Source organism: Acanthochromis polyacanthus, chromosome 7 (assembly GCF_021347895.1).
Source record: "Acanthochromis polyacanthus isolate Apoly-LR-REF ecotype Palm Island chromosome 7, KAUST_Apoly_ChrSc, whole genome shotgun sequence".
Lineage (NCBI taxonomy): Eukaryota > Metazoa > Chordata > Actinopteri > Pomacentridae > Acanthochromis > Acanthochromis polyacanthus.
Window position 1 is genome coordinate 7,463,587 of NC_067119.1, and position 24,553 is coordinate 7,488,139.

The following is a 24,553-nucleotide window of genomic DNA, read 5'->3' on the forward strand; positions in this document are numbered from 1 at the left end:
GGTTCAGCTGTTTATTCCTTTGTTCAAACTCACCTTTTTCTTCGTTGGTTCTGTCTCACCATGCAGGACTGGTGTTAGGGAGGAGGCTAAATAGCTAGGTGAGGGGGAAAATGCATGCTAGAATGCTGACTGAGCATGCTAGCATTTACCTCAAAGCACACATGTGTCACAGAGCTGCTATCATGGCTGCAAACTCTTTCAATACTAAAGGGGAGACTAGATCAAACAAACAGAGCTGCCCATACAGTGGCTTCTGTCTCACTTGGACGCGGCTGCAGCCAACATACTACTGGGTCCAGATGAAGTCCTTGCAAATGTAAATTGGCAATCCATTCAGCATAATCAAATGGAAATGAAAGTACAAATGCACCGATTTATAATCTATGCAGGAAGGGTCATTTTAATTAAGCAGACAAAGCCGACGCAGCGGGCGAAATGTAACATTGTTGGATTCAGGACAACATCAAACGCACAAATCCACCAAAGGAGGTGCAGAGTCCCAGTTTTTTCCAACAATCCAAGCGAGAGACCAGTTTAATGCAGATACTGACCGACCCACTGACTTCTCTGAATACTGCAAACGACGCACTGTGGAAGTAACTGTTGATATACTGAAATCTATTGATTGTTGTGCTTTTTTCTTCAGGTCAGAAAGATGATGAATATGTTTTTTGGGCATTGCACTTACGACATATATCAACATTTAGACATTGTAATCCATATATGTTACTATATAGAACTTTTATTTCATTATTTTTCACATTTGCCTTCCAACTTTAGGAGTTTGTCACACTGCACTTCATTAAAAATATTACTTGAGCAATAAACTTTTGTTATAGTTCATGAATTATTCTACTGCAGACCATTTAATCATATTTAGGAACAAACAAATTCATGAGAGGATATACATTATTGATCTCAGGGAAAATATCTGTCCCAAATAAAAAGAATTTAATGGAAAAATTCCCTTGTTCATATCTGTGTGTGTGTTCTGGTCAAACAATACCACCACTTTACCTAACAATACACACAATTTTTAATAATGTTTTTTAAAAAACCTTTTTAAAGAGTGCTTCAAGGAATAAAAATGTCAGAGGAAGATTTTCTGGCACAAGCATCCACAAACAGAAGATACAGCAACTTTTATTAACTAAAATCTCAAATTAGACACGAGTGGCAACATTAGTTCATCAGTTAAAAACAATGCTTTAATTTTCAATACTGTAAAAAGTTACTTACAGGTTTATTATTAACAGACTTCTGAGCAGGTTCATGTACAATAGCAAGGTCATTGCTTGTACAGAAAAAGTAGTAGTAGTAGCAGTTGTATTCTCAGCAGTATAAACATCTTACATTTTGTCTAAATCAAACTACACAAATAATCACATCTTAACAAACCTGACAGTTTAGGAAACCAACATTGAGTGAAACATAAAGCGATAGCATCCACTGAAGATAAATTTGAAACACTGAAAAATAATTAATTTAGCATTTTTTTCATAGAATTATTAGTGCAGCTTTTTCTTAAAAGTCATGGTTTTCAGTCAGGATATAGCAGTAATAATATAATAAAAACATATAAAAAATCTGGGGATTTTAATATCTAGACTAAATGTTTTAAAGCTGAAATTGTTGATCGAGTCACGACTGCAGTGCGAGAATCATAGAAACAAGCGGTGAGAGGAGGAGGAAGCTCGGACTGATGAAGTGAGCTGCATCGTGGAGTTCGTTCAAACAAAAGGCCTGCTGCAACATTTGGTGAGTCTCAGCGCTAATATCTGGAAGATAGAAGACGAGATTGTTGTTGTGGAATGAGAAATGAGCATTCTGAAGTAAATTATGTTGCAGAAAAGCTCATTTTGAGATCTTTTACCGCGTTGGGACCACTCCCTCCAGGCATGCAGGTATTCAGGGTCATGTTCCCCCTCAAAAGCTGCATTCAGTGTGAAATTCATCCAAAAAAGAACAAATCAGAAAGCAAAATTATTGGAAGAGGTCTTTTTTTCCCAAAAATATGAATTAGGAGCTCTGCATCCACCAGTTCAAACAAATACATTAATACAGACATTTCCACCATTAACTAATGCAGAAAAGGCACAAATTGGTGTATAAAACTGCAAAAAACAAAGTGTTTGAAGCTCAGGATTTTTGAATATCTTACTTTTGGAGTGCTCTGTCAGAAGGTGCTTCAGGTCTTTCAGAGCTCTGGTCAGGTTCTCCAGTCGGTGCTGCAAATTAAGCTTTTCCTCCTTCAGAGTGTGGATGGTGTCCTGGAGCTCGTAGGCCGAACTGCAACCCGACAACAGACAAATCAACCAAAATGCTGCAGGAAGTTGCGAGACGGAGAACATTATAGCCAGAGACGTATGACTGGATGTCATTTAGTTTCTGTTCAACGTCCTCCACGGCGATTTTAAAGTCAGGTGGAAGAGTTAATGCAGTTTGGTTTGTTTCTGTGTCACAATTGATCCACTTATGGGCGGTTAAATGCTTTTCACCCGTGGACCCACTCTAAAGGATCAATTGCTTTTGTTTAGGATCACTGACAGAGTAGTTATGGAGTGATTAAATCTTCATACTCATTCAGATGACACACATAAAGAAGAAAAGCACCTGCAGAGCCGAGGAACATACTGCAGAACATGTGCTTTATGGATAAATCAGTATATATACGATTAGTAAGGACTGCAGACAACAGTAAATTCCAGGTTGCATCTTCCAGATAATTTTCTAGAAACTTGTTTTGCATGGCCCCAGTCTGTTGGATGTCTATTTAAAGTTGTGTTGGTCACTTAAACTGTATTTTAGCCAAAATATTACGTTTACTGTCGCTTCTCTTTTCCATATGAGCTGAATCATAACAATCATTCACAACTAAACCTGGAATCCAACAATGTTTGATTAAAAATTTTATTGGGTTTTCTATTTGTTTTAAATTCAAGAGACCATTGAATTCTGTCTAGGGTATGCTTAATTTTTTTGACCTTTTTTTCTCTGTTTTTTTTTGTGTGAATATATAACATTATCAGTAATTTTGTTTAAATCACTTTTATAGACTCGCCCTCAAGTAAGTTATTTTATATTTCTCTTTTATCACTCTCTGCCTTTTTATATCTTTTAAAATTTTCACTGCTTGTAGTCCTTCTTTCTAACCTCCTGATTTTAATCCATTTCTATCTTTTATTTTCTCTTCAGCTTCTCTCTTAACCTCCTTGTGTAGTGTTGTCCTTTAAACCAGCTTTTAATTAGCTATCCATTCTGTGCATCTTTCTTTCATTTTTTTATATTGTACCTGTCGAAGCACTTCGTGAAAGTTCTTCTTAAAGGTGCTATACAAATAAAGCTATTATTATTGATTAATATTTTTCATATGTTTTGCACTTTATCACATGCATGTCACATTCTTTTGCATATTTTATACCGAGCTGAGCAAAATATACTGTACTTGCTTATGGGGTATTTTTGGACTTGGGGTCTGGGTTTTTTCCCCTATGATATAATATTGTATTGTATGTGTCTGTTGTGTCTATGTGAAGTGTATTGATATGACGTGTTGTTTTGAAAATGTACTACAGAAATAAAAATAAACTTAAATTAATTTATTTTTAGATAGAGTTTTGGATTGGAGATGTCATCATTGGGCTTGCCAACAGGAGTGAAACTAGTTTTAAAAAAGGAAAGACATAAAAAGCATAAAATCTGTCTTTTACCAGTATTTCGTCTTCTTCTTCTTCTTCTTCCGGGTTGATTTCCGGTCACAGGCGAGCCAACATGGCGACTCACATGTCGAGGTGCCGAACCTGGAGTCGTGTTCAAAGGTAACGCTCTCTAAATAAACACTCTTAAACCTACACCGGAGTGGACTTCACTACAGAGAACCAGTGTCACCAGTACACCAAGTACCCTCCGTGTCACTACGTATGCAGCTTCTCATCTTTCCCGCGTCCTCCTGACCAGAGATTAGCTCGATTAGCACGATGCTAAGCTAAGTTAGCCGTCAGAGAAGTTGTGCTGAAGTTACATCATGACTCCGTTAATGGAAGAAACTATGTGGGTGTTTCAATATTGACAGTATTTTACTTTTCTTTTAAATGACGTTTGAGGTCAAGAGGTTAGGGTTTTTTTCAGTGCTAGTTTTGATTTCTGTGGGGTTTTCCTGTTTATTATACTTCTGTTATGTTAGGGAACAGCTAGCTACATGTTTATTGACAGTTGAAATATTTAGTTACATATTTAAATAAAGGTTTGAAAAAGGGTTTAAATGTTGCTGGCTATGCTAAGTGTGTATCCCATGAGAGATGGCTTTGGTGTTAGCAGGAGCATTGCAGAGGCTAACAGATGTGAACCTTCAATTTGTTATTATGTCATGGCTGTCTGTTTGTAAGAAGATGAACATGAAAACTTTGTGTCAAAAGCTACAGGAATTGCAAACGTAATGACTGAATTGTGTTGGTTAAGGAAACCTGCTACCAGCTCACAACTGCCAGCTCCATTTAGTAGGTCAGAGCTTTGGATGTTATAAAAGTTGTAGACAGTTTGGCACTGAATCCTCAGGAATGAATTCGTGCTTAAAGATGGCTCACTCTTCACGGTGTTCAGTGTGTTTAATTAATAAAACATGCATGTGCACATTTTTCAGTCAGTCATTGGCTGCTGTGAAGTTGATCTCCAGTCCCATTACAGATAAAACACTGATATGTAAATCTACGTGTAAAGACAGGCTTTCTTTTAGAGCTCAGAATTCATTCAGAGGAGCTTTAATAACATTTATTCCACTGTATAAGCCTGGAATCCGTGAGGAACAGCTGACCTGTTGGATGGGTAGAAGAACACACAACTTATTTTACTGTGAGATCACATTTTAATTAAGTTGCTGCTGCTTTGCTGCGTGTGTAAATGTGCAGGCTCCTATCAATTTAAAGAGGCACTTGCAGTTTCTGCAGCTGTGTGATCATACAAGTATTTATTAAAGTCAGAGGAAAGAATGTGAAACAAAGCCAGCTGTGGGAAACAATCAGGACTTAAGTATATTTTTTCTGCAAGTTCCCAAATTGCATTCAGTGACACCTTAAAAACACATGCTAGATCTGTCTGAGTTATATTCATAGCTGTATTGTGACAGACATGTCCAGCAGCTCCATGTGGGTGGCGTAGTGCTACCTGGATACAAGCCATGATTGATCTACTCCATGTGGGTCACTAGGGTGATGATGAAAGCTCAGAAAAGCCTGATGACCCGATGTGTCCATGTGTATCAAGAAGGTTTACACTATGTTCAAACAAGTGTAACAGAGTGATAAAGTGGCTGCTCGATTCATCAATTCATAGCTCTGAATCTTATAAAGATGTTTTTGTGCTTCATCTGCAGGAATCAACTCCTTCTTTAAAACGGCTGACGTTTTCACTATAATATGGGTCTGACATGCATTTAGCTTCTACTTTCAGAAAAAAAAAAAATCCTCTCTTTCCCCTATCATGTGCGGCAGGTCAGCTATGCTGAGTAACTTTGTGTTGACACAGTTTGTCAGCAGTGAGGCTCTACATGTATTGCATCATTATGTCTCATGTGACGCATCTCCAGTTTCTGGTATATTCTGAGGAAACAGCTACACTTCATGCTAAAGATTGAACCAGAATGAGTGCTATTAACTTGTGCTGCTGGTGAACAGCATGCTAATTGTGTGAGGTGTCTTCTGTGGTTGTAGTCATTGCTTTTGGTTGATGTTTCTGTGTGTGTATAGCCTCAATCAGCATTATCTTTATTAGTAGCTCAATTTCTCAAAAGAATATATGTCATTTTAGCAAACCAGAGCTGCCAGATGTCTATGAAGTGGCATTTGGTTTAAAAAGCAACAGATTTTCACTCTTAATTAAATCATTCTGCAGGTTTCTAACGAGCTGTTTTACTTTTAACACCTGAAAATGTCCTCAATTACGCTATAATTACATTGTTTTTTTTTTTACCACTCACACTTGAGGTGCCACGTATTTAGAGATGATTTAATGCTGAGAGGTCTTTGAAGAGCTGTTTTTTTTGTTGTTGTTCTTAAAGGTTTGGGATTGCAGCTTACAGAAAGTACAGCAGTGGCAGCGGATACCCGAATATCTCTCTCTCCACGCCGCTGCCTGGGATCCCCAAACCAGTGTTTGCATCTGTGGATGGTCAGGAAAAATATGAGACCAAGATTACTACCCTAGAAAACGGCCTCAAAGTTGCCTCCCAAAACAAGTTTGGTCAGTTCTGCACAGTTGGAAGTAAGTTTCGTTATCTAAAATATGTCCATTTGTCCTCATCTGTCTGAATTGGATAAAATATGGATGTTTTCTTTCTTGCTTGCTTAGTTTTAGTAAACTCTGGATCCAGACATGAAGCAAAGTACCCAAGTGGAATAGCACACTTCTTAGAGAAACTCGCCTTTTCTGTGAGTAAAACACCATAAAATGAACGGTGAAGGAGGCTGAGGTTTGTGAAGTAACATTTTTATCTTTAGTCCACAGCACAGTACGGGAGTAAAGATGAAATCCTCCTCACACTGGAAAAGCACGGAGGAATATGTGACTGCCAAACATCAAGGTATTTTACACAGTTACTGTCTCAGCATCCAATATTTACTGAATATCTAGCTGTGAAAATCTGTGTATTGCTTCTATGTGAATACAGCTGATTGTATGTGTGACACATTGTTTGTTTTGTTGCTCAGAGACACCACCATGTACGCTGTGTCTGCTGAAGTAAAAGGTCTGGACACTGTGGTCAGTCTTCTGTCTGATGCCGTCCTGCAGCCTCGCCTGCTGGGTGAGTCCACTTCAGATCAGTCCTTAAGAGCTGTCAGACTCTGAAGTATCTCCATCGCTAAGATAAGCTGTGTTTGTTTACGTGCAGATGATGAGATCGAGATGACCAAAATGGCCGTGCGCTTTGAGTTAGAAGATCTGAACATGAGGCCGGACCCAGAGCCGCTGCTCACAGAGATGATCCACGCCGTGAGTTACACCTCGTTTGTTTAGGCACTACCACACCAACTCTGAGTTCAAATGACTTTTAAGACCTTTATCAGTGTTGTTGCCTCCAGAAAAGTATTGATATGTTGGTTTGCCACAGCTGAACTACTAGTTGATCATTCATTTTCTTTATTGCAATGGTCAATAGGTAATAGGGGTAGGTGGTCAGGTCCAGCTGTAAGATAAGATCATCTTTTATTAATGTCGCACTGAGGAGTTTTGCTTTTAGTTGAACACTTATGAGCAAATGGTTAGTTTAAAACTGTCTGAATTTTTGCCATGTGTGTCATAGCTGAGTCACCAATGACTTTATGGCTGCAGAGAAGCTCATGTTTTTATGATTTTCACAGAATCTAGTTCAAACAGTTTATTTTGTTGAACGTTCTTGGATCCAAAAAAAGCAGAATTGATGAAATATCACAATTTTAGGCTTAGATTTGTCAAAGGTTTTCTGAGAGAACAGCATATAATGTCACAGATGGGTGGTTCACAAACCATCATAGTATAACTTTAATTTTACTAAATGTCTGGGATCTTGATCTGTCCAGTTAGGAAGCCTAAATGATTGTGAATGCCTCAGTAGGTAAATAATTCTGTTTTCCACTGTCCAATCATTAATATACACATTGTAGTTTATTGAGAACAAAATGAAGTGTTCCTGTAACTTTTTTCTGAGAATTGCTGATAATTGTGACTTTTTCTTTTGCAATTTCCTGTCATTTTATAGACTCCTCACAGCGACATTAGTCATTTTTGCAGGAAAAAACAACAGAACAAAAAGCCTAATTTGTGATATTGCTCCTGTATTTACTTTTAATCTCGAATATGTTCATTATTTGTGTCTAGGCTGCGTATCGAGGCAACACGGTTGGACTCCCTCGCTATTGCCCCGTAGACAACGTGGACAAGATTGACAAGACGGTGCTTCACAGCTACCTGCGGAGCTACTACTGTCCTGAGCGCATGGTGCTGGCCGGAGTGGGCATCGAGCACGAGCAGCTGGTCGAATGTGCCAGGAAGTACATGCTGAACGCCAAACCGGTGTGGGGAACGAGCACAGCGGCCAACGTGGACCTTTCTGTGGCTCAGTACACTGGAGGCATCATCAAGGTGATTTGGAACGAGATGTTTCTTCATGTTGTAAAAAAGACGAAGATTAGTTGGTGCAGTTACAGAATTAGAGAATCGGGGTTTACTCTTAAGTAATTTGACAAACGCAGAAGTGTTTTTTATTCGTTTTACCATAAAGCAGATGTCGTGTGTAGCAAAAATTACTTAAAATGTTTCTTTTAAATTGGGATATTTGAAAAATATCTTGGCTGAATAGAGGGGCAGTTTACTGAACACTTTCTAGCACTTTCTGACTGGGAAAATTTGGAGCATTATTGCAGCTTTTCTTGACGAGTTCTGTCTTTTGTTCTGCTAGATGGAGAAGGACATGTCGGACGTGAGCCTCGGCCCCACCCCGATCCCAGAGCTCACCCACATCATGATCGGCTTGGAGAGCTGCTCCTTCCTGGTGGGTGTTTGCGTCGTTTTGGAGAGTCTCCATTCAGATTCTGACGGACCTGAAGTAAAAACGATTCCCTTTACAGGAGGACGACTTCATCCCATTCGCCGTGCTCAACATGATGATGGGTGGAGGCGGCTCCTTCTCTGCAGGAGGACCCGGGAAAGGCATGTTCACCCGCCTCTACCTGAACGTGCTCAACAGGTGAGCGTCAGACTGTACCTCACTGATACAGATCCAGCTGACCGGGTTTGTTAGTCGTTGCCGATTGTTGCATTTTTCTGTTTCAGGCATCACTGGATGTACAACGCCACATCCTACCATCACAGCTACGAGGACAGCGGCCTGCTGTGCATTCATGCTAGTGCCGACCCCAGACAGGTGGGTGCAGATCCAGGACGGCAGCATCGTATCTGTGAGGGATGGATGGTTTAGGGTTGATTCCATGAAAAGAGAAAGGGGCATGTCTTATCCTGTTACCCCAGTTTGCTATGTGACAAACCACTTAGGCAAGGCAAATTTATTCATATAGCACATTTCAAAAACGAGGCGATTCAAAGTACTTTACAAAGACATTCAGAACAGAGGATGACGATTATTAAAAGAAAGAAAAAGAAAACATTTATGAAATCATTTTTTAAAAAAAAGTCAGATCAAAAACAGAAGTCAGAAAACAAGGGCAATTATTAAAAGAAAAACAGAACAGTAAAAGATCAAAAACAAGAGTCAGAAAACAAGGGCTGTTTAAAATAACTGTCATAAAATAAGAGTTAAAATAAGAGTTAAAATAACTGTTAAAAGTAACTGTCATAAAATACTCACAGAGTTACAAAGTAAACAACAAAATGCAGGAAAAAAGATACGGAGAGGTGTGTGAGCAGCTTTATTTGTCATTTACATATGCGTATTCTTCCTGTTTGAAAAATATAGAAAACTAGAAAAGCATTCAAAGAGCAGAGGTTCACTTTTTGCAGTCTCACTGTGTCGCAGATTTTTCAATTGTATGCATCTATTTTGGACAGCTTGGATTATTCGCTATATCGTTGGATTTTGCGGTATATCAGTAGCTATTGTTGCAGTAAAATAAACATTTTGTTGCCTAAAAATCTAAAAAAAACAAAAAAAACAATTAAAACCTATTTAAAAAACATTAAATCAAAATAGGAGGAGGAGGAGGAGAAGGTTGGAAGGGGCTTTAGGAGTTGAGGAGGGGAGGCAGGGGACCAGGAGAGGGCAAAAGATGGAGGCAGTCTCAGTCTCTACGTTCCAACCCTCACCTGTGGTCATGAGCTTTGGGTAGTGACCGAAAGAACAAGATCACGCATACAAGCGGCTGAAATGAGCTTCCTCCGTAGGGTGGCTGGGCTCAGCCTTAGAGATAGGGTGAGGAGCTCAGACATCCGGAGGGAGGTCGGAGTAGAGCCGCTGCTCCTTCGCATCGAAAGGAGACAGTTGAGGTGGTTTGGCCATCTGATTCGGATGCCTCCAGGGAGGCTTCCTTTGGAGGTTTTCCGAGCACGTCCGTCTGGGAGGAGACCCCAGGGTAGACCCAGAACTCGCTGGAGGGATTATATACCCCGTCTGGCCTGGGAACACCTCGGGATCCCCCAGGAAGAGCTGGAAAGCGTCGCTGGGACGAGGGACGTCTGGAACAACCTGCTTCGCCTGCTGCCCCCGTGATCCGGCCCCGGATAAGCGGAAGAAGATGGATGGATGGATAAATCAAAATAAAATGCCCCAGATTTTCCAAAATGGTTAATAAACATACAATTCATGACAGAAGCACAACTCTGGTGACCGGCAAGATAAAATAATAAAAATAAATACAATACTGTGCCAAGCAAGTCTGTACAGTGGATTTGTAGTAGGATCGCAATCATGTGATCATCAGCAGGCAGCTGATGTAGTGTTCGCTTGTTGTCATGGATACAGTGACACCATGCCTCTAGCCCACAATGACACAGAGATCTTTAACAAATCCCTGGATCTAGACTATCTGCTGTATCTCTGCCAAAATCTGAAAATTTCATCCACATCTGTTGGCCCGTTTTTGAGTAATCTTGCTGACAGACAGACAGACAAACGTACGCTGATCGTCACATAACTCCACCTCGTTAATTGGTGGAGTAATTTCAATACAGTTTATGGCAAACAGTAGCAGAGAGTGGGGGAAAAGGAGGGTAAAGCGGAGCACTGCACTGTGCTGGTGATGCTTTGTTTTCACCAGTTGAGAACAGCTTCTGTCATTTTATGGAAACAGCCGTTGTTAATTGATTTCCATATTTATTTGGCTGCAGGGCTTTTCACATGAACGACAGACAGTGGAGCAAGTTTTTTTCCCTCAGCCTTTTAGCAGTGTGTATTACTAGCTACAGTAGCTAGCAGCCTCACCGATTGTAGCTGAAACTTGAATTAATTAATCCATTATCTGCCACAGTTAATTGGATTACTACCATAAACTGCTATGAATAATGTAATATATTATGTACATGCTTCAGCCACAATTACTCTGTAAAAGGGTGTTAAACGGAACTTCCATTTTTGTCTAAAAGCAAAACTACATGTGTCAGATATTCCTCCAAAAGGGACTGAAGTTCCAATTGATGTGAATTGTAGTTAACAGCCATTGTCCCTGTGTTTTTTTTTAAACTACATTTGTACATAGTGCACCTGTGCTCCTTGTAATTCTCATTCCATACATTCATCTCCAGGTGCGTGAAATGGTGGAAATAATCACCAGAGAGTTCATTCAGATGGCTGGAAACGCAGGAGAGGTAATGATCGCCACAAGTTTGCTCTAATTAATTATTGTTGCAGAATTGAATTCAAGTTCTATTTTCTGCCAGATGGAGCTGGAGAGAGCCAAGACTCAGCTGAAGTCCATGCTGATGATGAACCTGGAGTCACGGCCGGTCATCTTTGAAGATGTTGGTCGGCAGGTTCTCTCCACAGGAAAGAGAAAGCTGCCACATGAGCTCTGCGATCTAATAAGTGAGTACTGGGAGAAATTTTTTTGTTAGCTTTTCCTCACAGTTACTCCTAATTTTTGTGGCATAATTGTTAATAATCGAATCAAATTCCCAGGCAACGTGACAGCCGGTGACATTAAGAGAGTGGCCACCAAGATGCTGCGCAGTAAACCCGCCGTCGCCGCTCTGGGAGATCTCACGGAGCTGCCGTCATACGAGCACATCCAGGCCGCCCTGTCCAGCAAGGACGGACGTCTGCCCCGCATGTACCGCCTCTTCCGATAGACGCCCGCTGTCACTGGCTGTAAAATATACAGGACTGGAAGATTACACTAGTGTTCCCTCCCGACACTGAACTCAGCACAGCTCACTCTGGGAGGGGACTGGTACCTGGGCTCCAACCCCAAAAACCTCTGAGAAAAGTGGGTTTTTTTAAAGAAACAATACATTGTACTCTACAGTCAACATAGTCTGGAGAATTTATATTTATTGTTTATGGGCAGGAAGCCATACGTCATTCTTTTTCAAAGATGCAGGAGTTTGGTTATGAAGGGACAGTTTATCTCCCAACAACTATCATGTTTGTTCACTTCCCCTTTTAAATAAACAAAAACAAATGAATGTTGTTACACTGAATTGGTGTGTAAATAATCCTAAGGAGTGTCTACACTGTTTCACTTTTTATTTAGACCTTCCTCAATTTGCAGACCTTCAGCTCTTTAAAATTCATATTTTTCTAGAGCGAATAGATTAGACAAAACCTTGAAAAATCTCAGTATTTAAACAACAACACTTCCTAATGTCCCTTCACAGCACAGGAGACCTGATCCACAGCAGAAACTAATTGATAAATAATCAAGGCATTGGAAACTTTTTGGATCAGTGACCAACTTTACTGTTTTACCTTTACCTGAAAGAGGCTTAAATCTAATGAGAAAAGTGGCGTTTTTGTTGTTTTTATGGTTGTTTTTGATACCCATGTAAGCTACACAAGTTACTCGGGTAAATTAAAGTCATAGTTACACATTTTGGAGGAAAGTTGGATGAGAACGTATCTGCTCTTCTTACATGAACACCAAATCTTAGCCATTAGCCTGCTAGCTTGGCTTAGCTTAGGTTAGCTTAGCATAAAGACTGGAAATGGGGAAAGCACTTGGTGTGTCTCTGACAAAACCAGCAGCTGGGAATCTCACTTAACAGCATACATAGTTATTGTTCAATCTGAGCACAAAAAAAAAGTTTGAAAACCAAAATCAACAGCTTCATGGGGCCACTTCCTGTTACGTTTCTGGATTAGTCCTGTTCATCACCCCTTAAAAGCTGTAAATGGTCTTTTTTTCTTACACTTTTTGTTTGGATTAAACCAACTGAATATAATCTATTAATCACTGAGGTTTGAGAGGTGCTATTAGGTGGATATTTTTGTTATTGATGGGAAGATCTCGATTGTTTCTTGCTAGCGCTATGCTAAGCTAACTGGCTGCTGCTTCAGCGCTGCTATGCTGCATTCACTTAATATTGGTTTAATGGGAGAAACACTTCATTTTGGCAGTGTTTGGTCTTTATTTCAGGGTGATTTGTCTTAAACTGTGTAGTTGTTAGACAAACGGCGCACAGCTCCTGTAAAATTAGCTTAATTCACTGAGATTATTTTGATGTAACCGCTCACGTTTGGAGGATTTTTTTACCACGTAGGAGACAAATAAACACAAGTGATGTTCTCATCTAACTTTCTGCCAGAAAGGGAATAAAAACTATGATGTTAAGAGCCAGATCTACTGTATGTCTTATTGTCAAAGCGACTTTTGAGGCTTACATCTCTTAAATGACATTTCAAAGCTTTTTTCCCCAACTGCAAATATATCCAAAATGTATTTTCCTCATGTTTCGGTGGCTTCTAACTGCAGTGACTGTGAACTCTGTTTAAAAGCTGTACCCACCTGGTAAATAAATGTAATTACATGAATGAAATTACGACTATTCAAGGTCTTGCTTTGCACTTCTATCGACAAAACTTAGCCGACGAACAAGTAGAATGTTTATTATGGGATGTTACATGAAAAAGATACAGATATACAGTCCAGATGATGTGAAAACAAGACTCACAGGCACTTTTTTAGGAGCTCTTCATGCTGGGAACGCAAGTCCATTAATGTGCTACATACAGTACATGAACAGTTTATATGAGGTTACACAGCAGTGAGATGAGAGGTAAGGCATTCATTTAGTGTTTAGCAAAAGATCACTTGGCCTAATAGGAGAAGAAAGTAGTAACAGGCTTGTACAGTATAAATAAAATGCTTTATATATTTATATAGAAGTCAGTTCCTTTAAGAGAAGTTTAACGAAAGCGATAAATATAGTTGATCTCCCTGATATTTAACAGTTGTAACCTCATTCATCAGTGCCATGCTCTCGGTATCTTCCCCTACAAAACACTGGAGCAAAATTCAAGTCAAACGCCTCAATGTTTACCGGGTTTAGTGCACAATTTGATGGCGAAAATATCACAAGGCATCTGAACACTGACGTAGCATTCAGTAAACTTAACTTTGCGGTTCATGATGCTTCTTAAACACCGATGAAACGAACAGGAAATGCAGAGTCTGTAAGGTTAAATCGGCCCACAACTGAGCAGTAAGCCACGGCGGCGACCCTCCTCCCTCGCTTCTGTCCCGGTCGTGTTTGAGTAACGAGGGCTGAATAAATAAAGGCCAAACTGAAAACCTCTGGCCGTCTGTCTGACCTCAAGGTCCCTGCCCTCAAGTCCAGCCAGCTTCACCAGCGCTGCTCACGACTCTGCCCTGTGTAGTTAAGACAACTCTGGTTTCCTTTTTTTGGTCCTTTTTTTTGTTTCCTCCTCCACCTGCCTCTTTCTGGCACAGCTGTGATCCAGTCCAGTCTGGATTAAAGAGTTTAGGAGATGGTGCAGATGGTGCTGCTGCTTTGGTTCTTCATGGCCTCCCTCCTCTTCAGCTCCCTGGTGATCCTCCTCCTGATGCCCTCCAAGTACAAGCCTCGGTCGAACTGTCCGGCCCCCAGAGGAATGCTGACAAACACGAAACAAGAACACAGAGCACCGCATATTAGAGGGTTAGAATGCAGGACGTGCTTTTGTTTTTTAGGATTTGTAAAAGAAAAAAAGAAACAAAATCACTGCAAGAAATGGTTACAAATCAACATTTTTTACAAGTTTGTAATTTTGCTGAAAGGCTGTTGATATGTCGCTCAGTTAGCAGATTAAATAACTAGCATGTGGCAGATTTACCGTCTCTCTTCCTCCCATTGCTCCCTTTCCTCCTGTCCTGTACAACTTCAAATGTGCCCGAGCCACTTGAGAGAATTTCTCCTTTATAGAATCAAGGCTTGGTACAAACACCAGATTTTTTTTGTCAGAGGACACACAGAACAGACAGCTAACGGAGGAGGAGATATTCCCTGAATGCGGCAAAAAGAATTGTTGACTTTAGCTCTAATGTGGCTTAAAACAGCTGTAAAAATGCAGCTTTAGAAACTGTGACTTTAAAAAAAAAAATCTAAAGCTGGAGCGCCCCTGTAGCTCAACTGTTTGAGCGGAGACCATAAACAAGGGCTATAGACGGACGTTTCCTGTCTTTCTGCATTGTGCACTAAAAAAAGCCAAAAAAAATAAATCAAAAGCTGAACTAGAATGGATGACAGAAGTGATACCACAGTAGCCAGAAGTCTTTCCTCTGATATCAGTGCTGTATGTGTCATATTATCACTGTTTATGCAATGAAAATTACTACACTAAAATATAAATACAGCGTACAATTACAAATCTTTTCTAGCATAGAGAAAGGGGGTGAGAAAAAGGGTCAAATTGCCAATTGTGCACAAAATGTGTAACTAATTCTTGACTGAGCAGGTGTGCAGAGATATCCTGATGGGGAGGTAAACACTCCTTTGTTCAGTGATTACAAAATGCCACCTTAAAATGCAGCTTTACTCAAATGACATGAAGCCACAAGTGACAAGACAGACATTAAAACAGGCTGTTGGCCGCTGGCATATCCGTTAAAGCCATATTTAGGCCCTTGAATGTCCACAACTCCACCATTTGACCTCTAAGAATTTGTGTCAGACAGACCATCTGTCACATGAGGCTCTGCTTTGACATGTCTGACAACTTGATTCTGTCCCCTTAAATATCCACCAGCTTCATCGAGCCCTTCGGGGAAAAGCAGGACGACATTTCACAAGCAGCATAGACCTTGTGAACTTTCGCAAATGATGGGCACGTTCATTACTGACTTGTGATTTCCACTCTTGATCTGCCCACTATCATTTACAATACAGTATGTACTTCCTGATTTCATAGATTTGTTTTATGGCTCTTATCCAGGTTGTTTTCCCATGACTTGCTTGTGTTGTATCCATGTTGCTTTGGATAAAAGCGACTGCTAAATGAAATTGTCGAATTGTAGATTTCTTTGTGGAAATGTTATGCGTTGGACTGACAAATACTCATTCTGTTGTTTTCGGATCACAGTGCAGTCACAGACATTGGAGGAACACAACCTGCCCTGCTGGCTGACATAAGTGTAAACACTTCTTCAAGCCCCTTCCACAAAACAACCAACAACTATTTAAAAGTGCGTTTTGAACGTGAGCAGGACTCACTTGTCTCTCCCTGGCCTCAGTTTGACCTGGAAGACACCGATGACGGGCCGGTGGTCTGACGTCTTGATGTTGGAGCAGCTGGTGTACTTGATCACTTTGATGTCATCAGTCTGCCTGTTTCTGAACAGGATTCTGTCCTGCCAACACAAACAGAGAAGTGTCACCCTGCAGAGATCCACTGGTAGGTTTAGGGTTTGAGAAAGAACTGGATGGATCAGTTTGGTGGCTGTATGAACAGAACATCTGAACATCTTTAGTCGTGTGCTGTTTGTTCTTACTGTGTATGAGGGTGTTCTCTGTTTAGACGTAGTGTCGTAGATATCGCAGCCGATGTCAAATTTGTACGTGGGGTAGAAATGTATCGGCGCCTCTTGGAAGCCTTTGAAGATTGAACCTGGAAGGACAAACAATTCACAAGGTGAGAATCGATCAAACATAAGAGCGACCTTCTACAAAAACTGTTGGAATGCCAGCCTCCTACGCACACACCGTCCTTCATCTCCTTGGACAGCTGGTCGTGCTCCAACAGAAGACTCTTATCTCCATCTCCTGTTTGGCTCATCATCATCTCCACGTCGGCTCGATCTTTACTCAGCCGGAAGTTAAAGTCTCCGAACCAGAAGACCTGATCGAACCTCGTGGTGACGTCGGCTGCAATTCAAAGTGGCATCAATTACCATCAAGCACCGCTGGACATTGTTCTTAATCACAGCTAAAATAATGAAAAACTAGTCAATGACGGGACAAATGTGCTCTAAAAAGTTTTCCTGGAATAAGGGACAGCAAAACGGTTACAATTTAATCATTTTCTATTAAAAATGTGGGGAAATTGGTAAATGGGGTGAGGCTTGAACAATATTGTGAGCAGCAATGAAAGCTGTGAAAGTGACTTAAAGTTACAGAACGTTACGTCTTCAAGGAAATAAATTGTACACTGCCGCAGGTTAATCTGTTTTTTTCAGCCTCTGTCACCATTCTAACTGTTTAGCATTTTCACTTTTTTCCACATAAAATAACCTCAGAGAGCCTCACATGGTGTGGAGCGGTACGGGTTGGTATCTGGAAGGCCTTTGGGAAGAGCTAGAGCCTCGACGATCTTGTTGTAGTCGAGTATCCTCTCGTAAACTTTGGAATCTCCAGCTGGAGAAGAACAGAAAGACACTTTGCAGCATTGACAACTAGGCAGCTACGTGTTCTCAAAGTCTAAAAGCAAACATGCAATACAAAGGGCAGGTGTAGAAGCAGCAGATGTGAGTGGAAACAGCGAGAACATTCCCACAGTGTTTAATACTGGATGTGGTAGAATGAAAAAGTAAAAACAACACCATGACTATGTATTCTCCCTGACACATTTCTTTGCTACTCACAGGTAAAATGGGATGTGATGAAGAGGAACGAAGTGCCAAAGAAGGTGAAGGCGATCCCCACGGCCCCTTTGGTCTTGATCTGAGAGATGATCCTGGTTGTGACGGTGGCGTGTTCCACCTCTGAACACAGTAAATGGTGTCACTGGAGTCCAAACAGCCACATTCAAGTAGAAAACAATGTGCTGTATACAGACAACACACATGTTTAACTGTCCAGCTGCTTTGGCCAATAATGATCTTCCAGCATCTGATTCTTACAGATTTATTTGCAAGGAGGTTCACCAAATTAAATTTAAGCATTTTTAATACCACATAGAATAGAATTTAACTCTTGTTTATGACCAAACTTCCCCATGTAAGAAATATATTATTAAACAGTTGACAACTAGCTGTAAGAATTGATCAACATTTATGTATATTATTTTGAAAAATTCAATATAGGATGTTGCAGTTCAGATTGAAATGTTTAGCCAGTTATTTCAGTTTTCATGATTTCAACTATTTTACTGAATGATTATTTACTGTTGATCACTGTCTGATGATTCTCGGTTGTAAAATGTTAAAAAGTGGTGCATTTTCTTGTCTCATCTTATGGAGAATTGAGTTTTTTATGCAAGTATTGGGGTGTCAAACATGCAGCCAGAATACTAATTTTTTTGTTTGTCCATTTTTTTGTTGCTTTGTAAGTATTTTGTCTTTTTTTTTTAGCTCTTTAGTTTTGTTTTGTGTCATTCATTTCATTCATTTTGTCATTTTGTGTCTCATTTTTGTACTATGTGTCGTTTTTTTTTCTTTTTGTGTGTGACCTTTGTTGTATTGATCATAAAGTAAAACACTCTATCGTTCAGCTCCAGATATCTGTGACTGAATGCTTTGTGTCTTTGTAGAAACACTGTGATCTGGAAGTTGTAACGTGGAAACTGAGGCATTTTCTTATCAAATTTCAGGTTGTTCATAATGCTTTGTAAAAAAAACAACAAAAAAACAGTTCGTTAAATGTGAACTTTCTAGCACTAAAACAAAGGGAAATATTTGGCATTGTGGTGATTTATCAGTTCGTATGCTCTCATTTTACTGGTCTGGCACACTTGAGATCAAATAGAACTGAATGAGGCCCCTGAACTAAAATGAGTTTGACACCCCTGCTGTAAGCAACGGGGCAGTACTGGAGGAGTTTATTCCTTTCCACATAGATTCCTGAATGTGACGTCGGACTGACCTGAGCAGAACCAGATGAGGTCTCTTCTGACAAATACAGTGAGATACAAAACACCATGTGATGCTGCATAGAGCATGACGTAATAAGGTCCCAGAGTCTCCTGCAGACGGGTCTCCCACTCCCTCCTGCACAAACACAGTCAAATAGAGCGGGCTTTACTGCTCTGATAGAGAAATGAATCATAATAGCCCCGTTTTATGCTAAACATAACATCCCATACCTGTCAGGACAGCCCTCCTGGACCCCAATTATATAAAAGTCTTGTGCAAATTCAGAGTCAGTTGGAAGGAGGAGATCATCTAAGTTGGTTGGAAGGCCCTGCCAATGACAGAAACCTGGTTACAACTCCGCTGTAGCCTGACTTTGGTGTGTGAGACGCCGGAAGAAGAGTCAAGATTTCCTCCCACCTTTTCTCCCTGCATGTTCCACGTGGCAATGTAGACGCCCACTCTCCTGTCGGGGAAGTAGCGGTCGAGCTCCTCGGCCCCGAGCAAGGCACCGCTTCCCAGCACGCTGCCCTCCAGAAAGCTCCTGAAAGGACAAATTACACTTAGGTCAACTTTTATCTGCAGCTGACTGAGGAAAAATCACAGCTGCTGTTAGGTGAGCTGTTTAAAATGAGCCCTTCCCCTGCTGACAATAGATGGCACTGGCAGCCTGTGTTTTCAAACTCCAGACTAAGACCCATTTTCCCCTCTTGGTGTCAGAAACAGTGCTGAACAAGCATCTCCTCTGATCCAGCTTTAATCCCTCTCCACACTGCTGTGCTTCTCTTTCCCTTAAAGATGAGAGCAATCTGCACGCACACAGTGGAAGTCAAGTTTCAGAACAAATTAGCAGTCAGTCAGCGCTGCTCAAACACCCACTCCTGCTTCTGAACCGAGCTCCAGATGTGCTATGCAAATCAGACCCACCCAGAGGGCAGAACCAGTACTATGGTGGAACTTAGTTAGTATGTGTATAGAGTAAAGATGAGCTAGTGAAAGCCTGGCAGAGCTTACCCTGCCATGTCATCACTATCACTGGTTAAAAGGATTAAAATACAGAGATCTACATTTCAATTTTTGGTTAGTTTAACCCTCCTGTTGTCCTCATTTACAGGCACCAAAAAATATTGCAGGAATTCAGCAAAAAAAAATTACGCAAATTTCTGAAAAGTCCAACAATTCCTTAAAAGTTTCCCTTAAAAGTTTTATTTTAAAAAAAGTCCCCCAAATATGGCAAGAAAATTCTTGCAAATATTTTCAAAAAATGAGTAAAAATCGTCCAAAAAAATCCTAAAAAAGTGATTACATACATATCAGTAAAGCTTCTAATATTTTCTTTAAAAACATTCGCATAAAAATCAACCAAAATCCAGCGAATTTCGCTGGATTTTGGTTGATTTTTATGTGAATGTTCTTAAGAAACATTTTTAATAATTCATTTTTCCACCAAAAATGTTCAAAGGTTTCCCAAAAATGTTGAAAATGTGGACATCAGAAGTTTCACTGTGAAAGTATTTTTTTCCCCACATTTACAAACTTTAAAACGGGTCAATTTGATCCGCAGGACGACATGAGGGTTAATGGTGTCACCTGTAGTTGAAAGCTTTTGTCAGACACCAGAAAGAGTAAACCTTACAACAGACTACATATCCATCTGAGGATGACTTCAGGAGCATCATCTACATGCTCCACTGCCTCTACAGTACCTGTTCCTGACATCCTGGGGTCTGATGGGGCTGAGCACGCTGTAGGTGGACCTCATGGAGTTGACAGAGGCGCTGTCAGAGCCCATGTTCTCCAGAAGCCGGCTGTCGCTCAGGTTCCTGTGGAGTCTCTCCCCGAGCTTCTCTCTGGCCAACACGGCGTAATCCAAGCAATCCCTGTCAATCCTATTAGCTGCCCTCAAAGTGGCTGACGCAAAGCTCCTCTCCAGAGCAGGCAGCGGCCCCGTGGGCTGCACCGGGGACAGGCGCAGCTTGGCGGACCTCCCCCGGTGCTCCGTGGGGTCGCTCTGCTGGCTGCGAGGCCGCCGTTCATACTCGGAGAGGCTGCTGCCTCTGTCCCGGAAGACTGGGGAACCTGTGGTAGCAGCAGAGCGGGGTCTTATACTGGAGTCCTGGCTGTTCCTGACGGTGGCGTCACCACTAAAAACAAACCTGCCTGGAGGTGGAACCGTTTGGTCCTCTCTAAGTGAGTCTGTGGAGGAGCCAGTCTCAGTCGGGTCACTTAGACTCTCCTGGCTGTTCTTCAGCCTCCTGGTTCTCACTGTCTCCTCTATGGAGCCACTTCTGCTGGACTTTGACAGCCTTGGTAGTAAAGGGGGTCGAGGCTGGTATGGACTGATCTCTCCACCTGCGTTTCTAGCAGCAGCAGCAGCAGCAGCAGCAAGTTTAAGCTCATCATTGTGCTCACTGGGGGATGTGACATCTACTAAGGAGGTCTTGAGTGGCTTGCTGTCATTGCCAACTGAGTTTCCTTTACCAGGAGCCTCGTCAGACTGATGGAGGGGACAGTCCTCTCCATTCTCAGTCATCCTCTCCTCATGTCTCACACCAGCTTTGGTCAGGCGGATAAAACTCTCTCATTGCTAAATTACAAGACACCTGGAGATAAATGAGCAGAATATATTTTAGTAAAATGCTGGCTTTCAACAATGTTATCTGGCTAATTTGTTGGATCCCTAAAAATCACCCATGATGGACACCTAAAAGTTGTTGTGCCAAAAACTAATTACCGTCCGCTGCATTGCGTGCCGCTTGGTAAAGCTGTTACCAGTTTATACACGTCTCCCGCTGCTTTTATCCAGATCAAACAGTGATAACATGCAAATACAATCAACCTCACAACCACAGATCGCAAAGGTATGTCACTACAAGACTCTTTAATGCTTCTTGTAACTAAATGAATGTAAATCCAGAAACATTTGCAGTTTAGAATGTAATCAGACATGACATTTTTGATCATAGGTAATATTATACAGGGTGTCCTTAAAGTCTGGACACACAGGAAATCTCATTAACTATAATTTTTTTGCATCAAGTTCAAGTAAATCTGGCAAAATGCATCAACGTTTGCATCACAAATTATGGAAATCATATTCAAGATGCTATTTGTCAATCATCCTATTAAAGAAAATGTATGTAAAAGAAAAATAAGTATTTTTACCTATGTGTCCACACTTTAGAGACACCTTGTAGTATGTTTAGGCTGCATGTGTTTTTTATGTCAAATATCATTGTGTTATGGACTTAAAAAGTTCACAGCCTGGCTCTCAGATCAGCTCAATCTGCTGCACCTGTGTGACTGAGCTCAGCTGTGTGCTGTTACCAATCAGCTGGGAGGAGGGGACATAAGGAGGGATCTCCCAACTGATCAGATGGCTGTGGGCAGGTGACCTGGAAGGTTTAATGCCATCACTTGGCCTTCTTATGGAAACCTAACTGTGTTTGTGTTGTCAGTGCACAGAACCCAGCACTTCCTTGCTTTGTTTTGGGGAATGTTTTTCTTTAAAGGGGTTTTTGTTTGGTTTACCACCTTGGTAGATTTAGTGGGGGATAGTGGTGTTCATCCACACACAGAACCCAGTTTTCTGTTTGTTTGTGCAGTTTTTATTAGTTTCACCCAATAACAACCTTGGTTCATCTAGCTTCGTCTGAGACAAAAGGGGGGTGAAACATAACAATTGTTATTTGAAAATCAGACTGGATTTAATCCTCGTGTCGTCCTGCGTGTCAAAATTGCACCGTTTGAGTTTGAAAATGTGGAGGAAGAAACATTTCAGTGAAACTTTTGGTGTCCACATTTTCAACATTTTTGGGAAATCTTTGAACATTTTTTTGATTGGGGGGAATGTCAAATGTTTAAGAACATTTACAAAGTAAACCAAAATCCACTGAAATTAGCTGGATTTTGATTGACGTTTATTTTTTGTGAATATTCTTAAAGAAAACATCAGAAGTTTTCTCGATGTATATGCAATCACTTTAGATGTTTTTAGGACTTTTTAGGAATATTTTTACTATGTTTTTAAATATGTACAAGAATTTTCTTGCCAAATTTGGTCTTTATAGACCAAACAACTGATCATTTATTCGAGAAACCAGAGGTTAATCGGCAGTAAAAAAAAAAACTAACTAACAAACAAACAAAACAAACTGCATTTCAGCCAGAACACTGGGGCTGTAATTACTTTTTGACAAGAGGAAAACTTCATGAAACAAGTTGAAACGACCCTTTAAAGCTATTTGAACCGATTTAAAGAGTCTGATTGGTTATAATACAGGAGACAAAACGGGTGAAATTATGCAGAGACATGAGGATAATCACAGCAGAGGACGGCAAATGGGTTTTTGGCAGCTGGCATCAGTTAAACATTTGGATTGACGTTTTGATTTCAAACACATAAAAGTTATCAGTTGCTGCTAACAAAGATAAATCAGCGTCAGTTAACTCGGTTAATGTTGGCTTTAGCCGAATGCTTTTCTATCGCTGAACCAAAAATCCCGTTGGTTGGCAAATTAATGATTTAAAATTAAATTACGTTAGCCAGTGAGTCGTGTTTGGATTGGCAGTACCATCATTAGCTAACCTTTTATTCTAAATAGCTACGAGGCTAAAGTGTTAGCAAAACATTAGCAATATGCACAAACAAGCTAGCTGAGCTAACTGATATTTAAAGCCGACTTTTATATCATCGTACTAATACATAAGTGAAGCTGTCGGCTTCTATTTTGTGTACTACGGACTTATTTTATTGCTATGAGGCTGAAGTAAAGTTACCTTGTGTAAACTGTTGGTCTCAGAGGCTAATTTAACAGTGTACTTCCTTAGCAACGTTTGACAACACAGATTTCTGTTACCAAGAGAGTCACACTGAGAGCAGAGCAGGAATCACAGCACCGCCCAGTGGTGAGAAGGCAGATTACAGCGTCTGCTGGACACGGAGAGGTGACCCTAAACCCCGTCGCTGCCCCTGATCTATGGCTAATATACCAAAAATAATGGTAAAAAATGAATTCAAATTATTTAGCTACAATTCACTTTATAAGTCCAGTTTTGAGGCAGAATAAACTCTGGTCCTATAATCTCCTTCCTGATTCATCTATGATCTGCTCTCAAAATGAGCCTTATTGTTGTTTGAGACCCTCTGTCAGGGCTATACTAATGCTTTTTAATTCTCAGTTTGTCCCAAAAGGTGACTCAGGCCTTTTACTGTCTGGGTCTCTCAGCTGTCGAACTCCCTGCTTGGAATCTCAGACAGACAAACTCAATACAATATTTTGAAAAGTTCTCCTTAAAACTGACATATCATCATTATCTTTATTTAAAATTACTTCATCCATTTATATCTTAAGTTGTGGTTCATTTTATTACGTTTTTTAACTGTAAGGCTCTGTTTAACATTGTCCTTGAAAGATGGTGAATAAATTAAGTTCATTATTATTATTATTATCATTATTACATTTGTTTGTTTACTTTTCTGAATTAGAATACAGTTTGGACTCATACACTTTTCTTCAGTTAATGAAAGAGAAACATTTCTGGAGTTTTAATCTCATATTTTTACATTTGAGATACTGAAAAGCATATATATGGCAGCAAAAATGATAAAACATAAATCACAAAAGCATGCCAATGTTATATTTATCACCATATTTCATTGTATAGTTGTAATTTTTGTTATTGTCTAATTTAATACCACACATTCCTGTGTTCTGTCATTTTGAAGTTTGATCAACACTTTATATATGTAGTGATAGTTCAGCATTTTTGGCAAGGAACAAATCTTTGGCCTTTATTTTTTTCTTACATGTAACACAACCATGGGCCACAATTTGTAATTCTTTATACATTTT

At 40.3% G+C, this 24,553-nt stretch overlaps 2 protein-coding genes across 3 annotated transcripts; one reads left to right on the top strand and one right to left on the bottom strand.

Moving 5' to 3' along the window:
* The first annotated feature begins 3,719 nt into the window (after positions 1-3,719).
* Positions 3,720-13,452, top strand: pmpca (peptidase, mitochondrial processing subunit alpha). The gene is made up of 13 exons (XM_022202973.2): positions 3,720-3,818; positions 6,053-6,255; positions 6,343-6,422; positions 6,492-6,574; positions 6,702-6,796; positions 6,884-6,984; positions 7,849-8,112; positions 8,429-8,521; positions 8,598-8,716; positions 8,803-8,893; positions 11,224-11,286; positions 11,359-11,503; positions 11,597-13,452. Exons 1-13 carry the CDS (start codon positions 3,772-3,774, stop codon positions 11,764-11,766), a joined length of 1,554 nt encoding a protein of 517 aa, XP_022058665.1. The 5' UTR covers positions 3,720-3,771; the 3' UTR covers positions 11,767-13,452.
* Positions 13,453-13,506: 54 nt separating this feature from the next.
* Positions 13,507-23,590, bottom strand: inpp5e (inositol polyphosphate-5-phosphatase E). 2 transcript variants are annotated; one of them, XM_022202972.2, is made up of 11 exons: positions 23,478-23,590; positions 20,405-21,301; positions 19,119-19,242; positions 18,932-19,029; positions 18,712-18,836; positions 17,493-17,612; positions 17,158-17,265; positions 16,615-16,776; positions 16,404-16,519; positions 16,126-16,262; positions 13,507-14,530 (listed from the first exon to the last, which is right to left on the bottom strand). In XM_022202972.2, the coding sequence occupies exons 2-11, from the start codon at positions 21,229-21,231 to the stop codon at positions 14,398-14,400; spliced, it is 1,950 nt and encodes a 649-aa protein (XP_022058664.2). In that variant the 5' UTR covers positions 21,232-21,301; positions 23,478-23,590; the 3' UTR covers positions 13,507-14,397. The 2 variants fall into 2 exon arrangements, 1 of the variants encoding a protein (XP_022058664.2); XR_007943182.1 differs by lacking the exon at positions 13,507-14,530 and having other exon boundaries at positions 16,138-16,262; positions 16,611-16,776.
* Positions 23,591-24,553: the final 963 nt, after the last annotated feature.

Bases quoted from the DNA above. Each gene is read 5' to 3' on its own strand.
- pmpca (XM_022202973.2), top strand. From the start codon at position 3,772: ATGGCGACTCACATGTCGAGGTGCCGAACCTGGAGTCGTGTTCAAAG. The intron at 6,423-6,491 runs GTGAGTAAAACA...TTTTATCTTTAG, and splicing joins TAGAGAAACTCGCCTTTTCT to TCCACAGCACAGTACGGGAG. The intron at 8,717-8,802 runs GTGAGCGTCAGA...TTTCTGTTTCAG, and splicing joins TACCTGAACGTGCTCAACAG to GCATCACTGGATGTACAACG.
- inpp5e (XM_022202972.2), bottom strand. From the start codon at position 21,231: ATGACTGAGAATGGAGAGGACTGTCCCCTCCATCAGTCTGACGAGGCT. The intron at 19,243-20,404 runs GTACTGTAGAGG...TTGTCCTTTCAG, and splicing joins CCCCAGGATGTCAGGAACAG to GAGCTTTCTGGAGGGCAGCG. The intron at 16,777-17,157 runs GTGAGGCTCTCT...TTTGAATTGCAG, and splicing joins CCCGTACCGCTCCACACCAT to CCGACGTCACCACGAGGTTC.